General features: G+C 58.2%; 1 protein-coding gene across 2 annotated transcripts in view; it reads right to left on the reverse strand.

Annotated features, from left to right (window-relative positions):
* TOM1 (target of myb1 membrane trafficking protein) overlaps positions 1–11,314 on the reverse strand; it is a 47,647-nt gene that overhangs the window by 3,858 nt on the left and 32,475 nt on the right. For both annotated transcript variants that reach the window (XM_007456261.1, XM_007456262.1), the window contains 5 exons: positions 9,012–9,145; positions 7,349–7,382; positions 6,746–6,839; positions 5,904–6,024; positions 1,910–1,985 (listed from right to left, as the gene is read on the reverse strand). In XM_007456261.1, coding sequence (XP_007456323.1) covers positions 1,910–1,985; positions 5,904–6,024; positions 6,746–6,839; positions 7,349–7,382; positions 9,012–9,145 — 459 coding nt within the window. The remainder of the gene's footprint in view (positions 1–1,909; positions 1,986–5,903; positions 6,025–6,745; positions 6,840–7,348; positions 7,383–9,011; positions 9,146–11,314) is intronic.

An 11,314-nucleotide genomic window follows, 5' to 3' on the forward strand; every position in this document is an offset into this window, starting at 1 on the left:
ATCACCCTGTGACTGCCTTCCCCGCCTGGACAGACCCAGCCCGGGGCCTGTCACATGCCATCCAGCATCCCCACCTCCCAGGACTCACTAACCCCAGGGGGCAGCCACTGGCTGCCCACAGAGTCGGCACTTGATTCCATTCTGTACATTGCTGCCTGGGATCATGTTCTGACAACCGAGAGGGAGAAAGCCTTACCCCCCAGCCAGACGTAAGCACCTGGGAGCAGATGTTCATGACCTGGTTTTAAGGAAGTCACACCCTGATTTGGTGGAAGTCACTTAAATCTCCCAAGTCGTCAGAGATGAATGAGCAGAACTTAGTCAGCGCCTGCTTTTCTGCAGGCAGTGGTGTGTGCGTGTTTCTGCCCCATGGCCGCCTGCCGGGTGGGGCAGCAGTCAGGAGACCTGCATCTAGTGCTCCTCATGCCCTTGTTGCCGTGTGCCCCTGGGCAAGTGACACCCGTCCTGGGCTGCAGCGGTCAGCACAGCCGGGCTATTCGGTCAGCCTCCGCCCCTGGGAGGTCAGGTGGCGTGGGAGGGAAGGGCTTCCTGAGTGTCCTGATTCATTTGGAGTCCTGGAGCCAGAATGATGGCCCCTGGGAAAGGAAGGCTGAGCAGCAGGGGAGCACCTCTGCTCTTTAGAGCTCCACAGGCCGTCTGGGGTTCTTGTTATCAGCACTGGCTTCCAAGCTGGACAGACCAACAGCTGTGAGATCATGGGCAAACGACCTCAATTCTAAGCCATGGTGTTCTCCTCTGTGAGTGGGAAAAACCACACTGCAGTGATGTAAAGGTTAAAAGCTTCACTGCGTGCCGGGTACTGTGCTAAGGATGTGACATCTGTGGTCTCACTTAACCCCCCTCTGTAATTAACCCCTCATCTGTAAAAGGGGATACCTTAAGGGTTTGCGTGATGACTCACTCAGTAAGCTGGGGTCGCAGAGTGCTTAGCACAGGGCACAGGCTCAACAAATGACTGCTTACAAAGAAAAATGGTGGGAGGCTCTGAGACCAGGGCGTGAATGCACTCTGCATGGCAGCAGGTCCACAACGTACACGGGAGGCATCTGAGTCCCTGCTGGTCCCACCTCCACAGTGTTCCAGGTCTTGCCCTGTCTGACTTGGGAATGACTCCCGGGATGCTGGGGACGCCTCTGGGGAGTCTCTGGGGATCCCTCCTGCACCCCCTGCCCCGCGCCCCACTCCAGAAGACTGGGCAGCTTCCACGGCCTCCTGACCGCTCTCCCAGCCTCCAGGCTGGGTCCTTCTAAAACGGAAGCCAGATAAACGTTCCCCTCTGCTCAAGACTGCTCAGGGCTCCCACCTCACGTGGCATAAACCCAGTCCTCCCAGTTGCCCCTCGGGCTCCGAGCACCCAGTCCCACCTCAGCCTCTGAAGCCCTACGCTGTCACCAACCCTCTCCTCTGCCATGCTGTTCACTGCCCCTGCATCTCCAGCTCCCAGGTCCTGCACTTTCTAACCACCTCCCAAGGAGCTACTCAGCCCACTTACTGGGACAGAAATTCTCTTTTCCCTAAAGGCATCCAGAAACAAATTCAAAGGTGTAAGGACTGTACTTGGAGCTCTTGCAAGGGGGAGGGGTCGCCCACAGAGCCTGCTCAGAGTGGGCATGTGGCTATCACTCCACACAGTCCAGAAGTTAAATGGAACAAAAATGGCACCCTTGGATGCCTCCCTGTGGTCTTAGGGTCTGTTCTCCCGTCCACCTCTGTCCACACTCCTGCAGATAACAGGTCTCTGGAGGGGCAGTGAGGCCGAATACTGACTCAGCTCCCATCTGCCCTCTCAGGCTGCCTATTATAAACCACCGTGGGCATCGCTGGGCAAGCATCCCCTGGCCCTCCTTCTGGACAGGCCCCAGGGTGGTGGCAGGGCCCCTCTGCTTACCGCTCCAGTGCTCTGCTGCCGGGCATCCAGGGCTCCAGCCAGGCCATCTGTTGCTTGAGGGGCTTCGTATTTTACCCTGAAACACAGAGGCCACCGTGGCCATTACGTGCCGCCCTTGCCTTACCAGGCATGCCAGCTGACGTGAGGACAGAGGCGGCTGAGTGGGGATGAGCTGGACTCACAACCCGTGTGGACTTGGGACACGCCTGGGCAGGGGCGGCTCAGACCTCAGGAAGTGTGCCAACTCTGCAGGCCTGCCTGAGGATGGTAGGAAGGGTCTCATTTCCTGCCTTTGGGAACCGGGATCAGACGTGTGACCCGCATGACAGGCAGAGCAAGGCTGGAGAGGGGAGGGAAGGTGTTGGGGGCCAAAGACCAAGACCACCAACCTCCTGTGACCAGATCTGGGTGAGAAATAGCGTCACTGACCCCACAGCCATAGAGAATTTGCATCTAGACCCTTTTCCGAGCTGCTCCCATTCCATAATTTCAGAAATCATGGTTCTGTGCAAGGCTGCATTTGAATGGGGGAATCCCATTCTGCAGCTGAAAACAAACATGCAGACTGCGGGTGAGGATTCTGAATGTCCTCTGGGGGAGGCCGGCCGGCAGGTACTGGGAGGAAATCGGAGCTGACACCACAGCTTCCGGGCAGAGGAGGACGGGGAAGGAGGTGCCTGTGGTGTCTCAGGTGAGGTTCCAGGGGGAGCGAGAGAATAAACCAGGAGTGGGAGGAAAACCTGTGCTAACGAGGGGGCTGGGTGTCTCTCTGACTGCTACAGAGGGGACATCCAGGGGAGGCTTTGGGGACTCAGCCCCGGCACTGGGAAAGAGCAGGTATCCTCGCCCTGAGCTGCTGGCAGAGAGGAGGTGAGACCGGGTCAGTCATTGAGGCACAGACGAGGGCCCGGAATTCCAGCCTCAACGGGAAAGCCAGTACAGATAGAGACGAGGGCTCTTCTTCCAGGTGGGGCGGGTTGGGGAGCATTTCACCCTCTGCTGGAGCCAGGGCTGGTCCAGCTCGAGGCTTCAGGAGCCGAGACCATAGCACGGGTGACTCTCACAACGCCAACCTGCCCTCCTGGGGACTGGGTAGACTGGCACTTAAACAGGCCTCTTGAGCAAAAGCCCCAAATTCTCAGGCAGCCTCTCTGAAGAGCAGCCGTCCGCTCCACCCACAGGACCTGGAGGCAGCCAGGAGAGTGCGCTCATCAGCGAGCTCACCGCCCCCCACCCCCCAACAACTGGCGCCCATGCAAGTGGCTGCGGCCAAGCTGAAGGCCGGGCGGCAGGCGGGGCTCTGGAGGGCAGCTTAGCACCCCTGGCTAATTGGGGCAACAAGAGCTGGCGAGGAGGAGGAGATGCCAAAGCCTGAGCAGCGCATCCTGACTCAGGGAGGCCCGCTGACTCTGGGGTGGAAGTGGCCGTGCACCTAAGATGCAGTGGGTGTGCTGGGGCGAAAGGCAAGGATGAGGCATGCCCAGCCCCAAGAATGTACAGAAAACGACGATGCCCTTCATTCAAAAGAACCATGTGTTCCTTCCTAATTACTGCCCACCACCTCGGCTTTTCCATCTCTCTCCTGCTCTCATACAGCCCCCAAGGCCAAAGCCTGGCCATCCCTGGGGGCCGTGCCTGCAGCGGTGGGGCCCACACGACGCGCACGGGACTGCCGGCCCTGTGCCCAGCGCAGGAGGGAGGAGGGCCACCCCTCAGGTGGTCTCAGTGAGGCTGGGGGGCAGGGGCTGGACCCGGGGCCACTTGGGGTGACACTTGTCAGTGCCTGAAGAAGACACAGCGGCACTGGGGAGCAAGTAAGCGTGGAAGACGTTGAGAAAGAGAGCACCCTTGGGCTTCCCTGGTGGCGCAGCAGTTAAGAATCCGCCTGCCAATCAGGGGACACGGGTTCGAGCCCTGGTCCGGGAAGATCCCACATGCCACGGAGCAACTAAGCCCGCGAGCCACAACTACTGAGCCTGAGTGCCACAACTACTGAAGGCCACGCACCTAGAGCCCCTGCTCCGCAACAAGAGAAACCACCGCAATGAGAAGCCTGGGCACCGCAACGAAGAGTAGCCCCCGCTCACCACTTAGCCCGCATGCAGCAACAAAGACCCAACGCAGCCAAAAATAAAAATAAATAAATTTATTTAAAAAAAAAGAGAGCACCCTTGCTTCTGGCCAAACCTGGCTAAGGCGACCCTAACTCTGCTCACTCAGATGTCCCCATGGCTCTACTTGGCATCCTGAGTGGAAGAGCCTGGTCAGCTGGTGAGGCCGTGATTGTGCCGGCTGTGGTTGGCACAGGCCAGAGGGAGGCATGGGACAGACACTCGGTGGGCAGAAGAGGTCTTGGAGGGTTCAAGAGCCCCAGGGTACAGGGCAAGGTGGGGAGTCCAAAGGCCAGCCAGGTGACCAGGGCTAGAAGACCCAGCTGATGCATCAGAGAGGGACGGCCAGGCAGGCTGGCAAAGCAAAGAGGAGGCTCGGGCACACTCCCATCCCGCAGGGCACTTTCTGCTGGGGTGGAAACCCCTCCCCAGGGAGGGCCTGCAGGAGGACCCATGACCTGAGACGGTATGTGCTGCCCTCGCAGTACGTCTTCCCTGGCCCCGACGTCTCACGTTCTCCCCTGTCTCTGACCCTTTGCACGTACTGTTCCATGGCCTGAAGTGGCCGCCTTGACCTCCCCACCGCGTGGTCCAGTCCTGAGTGCCCTCTGGAGAGCTGCACGCCCCTCCTCCGAGTCCACAGTGCTGGGTACGCCCCTCCAGGACGGCACCTGGCACTGCACAGCAGTGGTCCACATGCATGTCACTCCCGCTGTGAGACTGCGGGCCCCAGAGGGCAAGCTCGGGGTGCGCTTTTCTCTGTTCTTCAGGACCCCGCTCCCGAGGAGTGACAGTGCAGCAGCAAACCTCAGCCAGGTTGGGGCTCTCAGGTAGGCTGCCCTCCAGGCTGCAAGTCCCACCAGACTCATTAGCCTGCAGCAATACAGCAGCCTCAGTGTGCCCCTAACTCCGAGGTGACCGTGAGCCACTGGTCCTGGAGTACCTGGGCTTGGGAGTATAGGCTCTGCCCCAGCCTAGAGGTGCGGCTCACAGCGCAGGGCTGGTTAGGCTAGTGGGCAGGGCTGCGAGCAGCCTGTCAGGTTCCACCTGGATTGGCCAGGGTGGAGAGGGGATCCCTGGGCCCTCTGGAAGCCCATCAACAGTCCTCCAAGACACCAGAATGACCACTAGGGAGCTCGGGAGTCGGCTGGGAAGGTCCCTTAATCCAGAGCTTTCCTTGGCTGTACCTCCTGGTTGCCCTGGGGCTATAAGCAAAGGGGCTGATAACAACCTCAAGCAAGCTACTTCCAGCCTGTATGGAGCCGGTCCTGGGAAGCTGGGCCTGGTGGACACTCGGCCGCGTGCCTCGGCTGCTGAAAGCATCTCCCCGATGGAGATGGACAGTCCCAGAGAAGGACAGAAGCCCAGCTCCAGCGCAGAGCAGGTAGACTTGGGTGGGGTAGCAGGACTTCTCTGACTGGTTACGGAACAGCAGAAATGACTGGACCAGCCCCCGAGGGCTTGGTACACAGCCTACAGTGCAGTGGAGAGCTGGGCTGGGCTGGAGGCACTGTGTTTTGGAACCAGGTGGCCCTGGGTTCCCAACCTAGTGCCTCCAAACATTAGCTGCCTGACCTGGGGCAAATGACCCAGCCCCTCAGTGTCTCGGTTTCCTCATCTGAGTGGATGATGTAAGATCCTGGCACCTAGCTGGTCATCAACCTACGGGCATCCCTCCCCGCATCCATCACTGCCTGTAGGGCACAGGGTTCCCCGGGCCTCGCAGGATTGGCTCGGGGGAAAGAACTCTGCTACCCTGAGGGGGTGCAGGCAAGGGCTGGTGTGCCCACCAACAAACTGGGCTCAGGGACCTGGAGAGAGGCCCTCCCCTGATAGGGGGCGACCCAAACTGCAGGGGCCCAGGGCGGGGCCCGGCCACTCACTCTTTGCGTTGGTCAGCCAGCGAGCTGCCCCGTGTCAGCGCAAACATGTCAAACTCATCTTCCAGGCGGCCAGAGGTCTCCAGAGACTGCAGGCCAGCCCTCACGCTGCTGGAGCCCAGGTCTGCGGGGACAAAGAGGCCACGTGAAGGGTCTGCCTGGCTGTCCTGGGACCCTGAGCCATGGCTGAGCTGCTCCCTGCCGGGCCCAGGTCGGTTCTGGAGAAGCAGTGTGGCCTGGAGTGGCGGTGGGGTCGGGGCGCGTGGGGCGGGCCACCTGCTGGCTGAGGGGCCAGGGGCAAGTCACTTCCTCTCCCTCAATTACTTCCAAGGGCATGAAGCAGGCAGCCAATAACGCTAATCATGGTGACAACGGTGGTGATGGCTAATGCTTACCAGGAGTGGACTCTGGGCCTGGCCCTGGTCTAAGCCCGCTCTGTGCAGAAGCTTATCCAGGCCTCACGATGACCTGTGAGCAGGGCCCATTCCTGCCCTCTGTAGAGGAGGAAAAGGGCCCAGGATGTCCAAGTGATGTGCCCAGGTTCACCAGATTCAGGCCAGGGGGAATTCACTGTGTTGATGGGAAATCACACAACAGTGGGATTTCTGAGATCTGAGGGGGCTCAGGAGTTGTGAGACTGCAAGGGAGGGTCCCCTGTGTTTTGTCCTGGCTGCTCAGCCTTGCAGGAAGATTCAGCACTGGACCCTGGCGAGGAGGGGTCTGGGCCAAGATTCTGCTGTTGACACTCCAGCTGCAGCTGTGTAATGGGACGGCACCCCAGAGCTGCAGGGGTGTCCGCAGTATGTAAGGTACCCTCAGCCCAGAAACCCGCACGCTGCACTTACTCATTCCCGCCAGCTGGGACGAGAGGCTGCTGGTGGCTGCAGGGTCAGGGCCCATGTCGATCAGGTCAGCGGCCACCTCGGCCTCGCTTGGGGCCTGGGGGCAGGGGAGAGGCCACTGTCATCCTCCCAACCTGACCTGCAGCCTCATTCCCTTCTGTCCTGAAGCACTGGCGCCTTCATTCTTTGCCTGAGGATCTGTCACCAGCAATACCCCCCCCCCCCCCCCCCCCCCCAGCCACTGAGAACCTCTAATCTACTTTCTGTCCCTATGAGTTGCCTATTCTAGAGGTATTTCATGCAACCCCAACACACACCCCGTCCCTGCAGCAGTGATTGGGAGTCAGGGAGTCTTTCTCCCTCCCCTTGGCCTATCTAGCTCAGCTGGAGGCCTGGGAGGCTCAGAAGACCCTGGGGCATCAGCTGGTGGCAGAACGTTATCTACCCTAATGGCACAATGACATAAAAACTGAGAAGGGGCCCTGTTGGAGATTCTGGCTAAGAAGGCACACCCCAAGCAGGACACCTGGGGAGGGAAGCGGGGGGTGGGGGGTGGGGGGGGCCCAGCCCTCCTCTTCCCATTATCATGGAGAAGCAGCTTCTCACCTTGGCAGTCTGGCCTGTTCGGAAGCGTTCAAACCTACGAGACAGAAAAGACCTGAGTCAAAGAGAAGGACCGCGTGGCCCCTCAGCACAGCCAGGCCAGAGCTTTTCCCACTGCAGGTCTCAAAACCAACAGAGTGGGTCACAAACAGGGTGATGACACGGCCTGGTTTAGCCTGGACAGATCCGGTTTATGCCTGCTGCCCCAGGAAAGTATTAGTAGGGCCTGTTTTTCACTTGCAAGTGTCCCAATTAGATTATCAATTATCTGGTCACCTTAGTCACCATCAGCATTAAATAAACAGGAATAGACTAAAGCAGAAAAGGAAGCGGGGGTGCGCGCACACAGCGAATGTAGGTACTGTTTTTTGGAACTTGTTTGGTAACACATTTGCGTGTGTGCATGTGTGTCTCTAAAGCGGTGTAAGGAAGACACACCTCTTACACTGCTCTATGGAGCCACTTAAAACCGCCCTAGACAGGTCAAGGGGCTGGTGGGCAGACTGAGGACTTTGGTCTGAGATCTGTTCCTGACCTGGCCCTGTCCCTCACCGTGTGACCTTAGGTAAATCACCTCACTTCTGAACTTCAGTCTCCTGTCTATTAATAAGCGGGTGACAGTGGAACCTGCCTCCCAGGTGTGAGGATCAAGTGAACCACCCAACAAACGTTAAGGTCTGATGAATAGGTGTCAGAGGGGTCCCAGTCACCCCTAGATCGGGCCCTTGGGCCACCTCACGGCCCGCACGGCAAATGGCAGGGGCACCTTAGTCCCACCAGGTCAGCGAGCAGAGAGAGGCCGGCCTGCCATGGCCCCGCCCCTCACCTGATTCAGAATCACTCAGCAAGTGTTTGCTGATGGATAAAAACACGAAATGAACCAGGGGCTGGAGGCGGCTGGCATAACTGGTACCCTGTGCCAGACAGCCTGACCATCGAGTGCTTTATAGGCATAACCGCACGGGCCCTCAGTTAGCTACAAGGAATCATGAGCTCCGTTTTACAGATTCAGAGGAAGCGTGGGGGACATCATTTCTGCAGGCCCAGCACCTCTCCCTGCCTTTGTAACAGCACCTAAGTGCTCCTCTGGGGAGCTGCTCCCCCCATTTCCTGTGATCCCGGCGGGACTGTGGTCAAGGGGGCCTGTCCCCTCCCACACCTGTGTCCCACAAGGACGCTGAGCCAATCAGAGTTTCTCGTGGGGAGCTGACTCTTGGACAGAATGGTACAAGGTGGGCAAGCGTTTGGAGCCCATGTATTCATGATGACACCCTGGGGTCACGGTCCAGGAGTTTCTGCCCCAGAGGCCCCTGAACTGCCCTGGCATCTGTCCTTCCTGCCCCACTGGGAGGCCTGACTTTTATTCTTCTTTGGATTCTGAAAGCTATCCATTCAATAAAGGCTGTTCTCCTAATGACTTCTTTTTCTGCTTAAGTTAGAAAGCTTAAGCTGTGATCCTGGATGCAGGGACGCAGGCGGCAGGAAAGGAGGTGTGGGGTGAAGGGTGGGTGCTCCTGCCTATGCTGGACGAAGACAGCTGAGGGCACGTGTGCCGGGCGGCTGACCTGGTGTTTGAGAGGGACGTGAGAAGCCAGAGGGTGTGAACAGGGGAGAAGGGAAGGAAGGTGGGGCGGCTGGCCCGGGGCGGGGCAGACAGCGGGGCTACCGTTCGTGGCGCAGGAAGACGTTGTTGAGGTTGTCGTTGACGATGAGTAGCTCCTCGGTCAGCTGCTCGTTGGCGACGCGGGGGATGAGCTCCAGGACCCGCTGCTGCATGGCCCGGCATGTCCGGTTGAGCTCCTGCCAGGGGAGGAAGTGAGACAAGCACGGCTGCTGGACCCGGCGCGAGGCCGTCTCTACCGGACGCCCGGCCCTGGGCGCACCTTGGAGGCGCAGAGGCTTCCAGACTGGACTTCAGGTTGCACAGAAGAGCTTTCGGGGTCCTACGGACGAGCACTGGCGTCTCATTTCTAAGTGTTTAGCACACAGGAGACGACCAACGTGGGGGCCGTGCTGTGGGTTTAACCTGGCTGTGCGGCCCTCAGGGTGAAGCTCCTGCCCTCACCTCCTCATCGCGGAAAAATCAAGACTGTGAGGTGGCTGGTGGAACACCTGCCACTTCTCTGGGTGCACTGAGGTTTTTTGTGACCGAAGCATAAAAAATAAACTGGATGATCCGACTATTATCCCAACTCTGAATGTTTGCCTCATTACTTTTTTTTTTTTTTTGCGGTATGTGGGCCTCTCACTGCTGTGGCCTCTCCCGCTGCAGAGCACAGCCTCCGGACGCGCAGGCTCACGGGCATGGCCCACGGGCCCAGCCACTCCGCGGCATGTGGGATCTTCCCGGACCGGGGCATGAACCTGTGTCCCCTGCATCGGCAGGCGGACTCTCAACCACTGCGCCTCCAGGGAAGCCCTCTAATTTCTTTTTTAATGCTTTTTATTTTGGAATAATTTTAAATTTACAGAAAAGTTGCCAAGATAAGACAGCACAGGGGTTCTTCACCCAGCCTCTCCTTAGTTCGGCATTTGTCAAAACTATGACATTAATGTGGGTACAATGCTGTTAACTAACTACGGACTTTATTCAGGTTTTACCAGTTTTTCCACTAATGTCCTTTTTTTCTCTGTTCCCACATTGCATTTAGTCACCACGTCGCCAACTGACTTTTAATCAGTTAGTGTTATGTATTTAAACTTGTTTGGGAAAAAGAAAAAAAAATAGAAGCCGAAGCATTTACAGGCTTTTTATTTGTAGGACTGAGTGTTTCCGTCCTCAGGTGCCTGCCATCAGGTGGACAGGGGCCCGGGTCACGGTCCTGAGGTCCCAACAGATAGTCGGGCACTGCTGACTGTGGCCACGTGCCAGCACTTTTCTCCTGGCATCATGAAGACCACTGATTTTGGTTCTTTTCAGACCCTGCTGCCCCCGCCTCCCCCCAGGCCAGACCCTCTCCCGGGATTTCCTCTCTCCCCTGAGCGTGGGGCAGGGCAGGCCCAGGGGACCTTCCAACATCCTGCGGGCCTCCCCTCTCCTCCCCCCGTGACCAAGAACACCGCAGCCTTGTCCCGACTTCCTTCCCTGCCCCTCTCAAGAGCAGAAGAGCGGCTGGTGGAGCCAGGGTCCTGGGTTCATACCCCAGCTCTGCTGCTGACCAGCCCTGTGACCCTGGGGGCATCCCATGACCTCTCTTTGCCTCAGTTTGCTGACCTGGGATGTGAGGATAACAAGAGTACCTACCTCATGGGGGGGAGGGGGAGGATTAAGTGAGTGAATGTATATCACGTGTCCACATCAGAGCCTGGCACACAGGACATGCTCAGTGTGCATCAGCTGTCCCTGTGTCACCCCTGCCTGCCAGCCAGCCTTCTGAGTCCCCAAAATCGCTCATACCCGCAAGGCCTTGGCTTGGGACACCCAAAATTAACTGCGCTACAGCAATCCTGCCGCTTCCCAACTCACTCAAGCTTCTGTCATTTATTCTTTAAAAAAAAAAAAAATTTTTATTTTTGGCTTTGCTGGGTCTTCGTTGCTGCACGAGGGCTTTCTCTAGTTGCGGCGAGCAGGGCCTTCTCTTGTTGCGGAGCACGGGCTCTAAGCACGCGGGCTTCAGTAGTTGTGGCACTTGGGCTCTAGAGCACAGGCTCACTAGTTGTGGCGCACAGGCCTATCCGCTCTGCGGCATGTGGGATCTTCCTGGACCAAGGATTGAACCTGTGTCCCCTTCATTGGCAGGCAGACTCCTATCCACTGCGCCACCAGGGAAGCCCTGTCATTTATTCTTCATATTCGTGTGTTCACTCAACTGTGAGACTCCGACTTCACTCCCCTCCACCCTGCCCCCTGCTCCCACCATAAGGTAAGGACCCCGGAGCAAGAACACTGTGTCAGCTTGGTCGGGCCCGGGGACAGAGAGATGAGCACAACTCAGCCTCGCCCTCCAGGAATGTGAGGCCCAGCAGGAA

Source organism: Lipotes vexillifer, unplaced genomic scaffold (genome assembly GCF_000442215.2).
Source record: "Lipotes vexillifer unplaced genomic scaffold, Lipotes_vexillifer_v1.1 scaffold728, whole genome shotgun sequence".
NCBI classification, from domain to species: domain Eukaryota; kingdom Metazoa; phylum Chordata; class Mammalia; order Artiodactyla; family Lipotidae; genus Lipotes; species Lipotes vexillifer.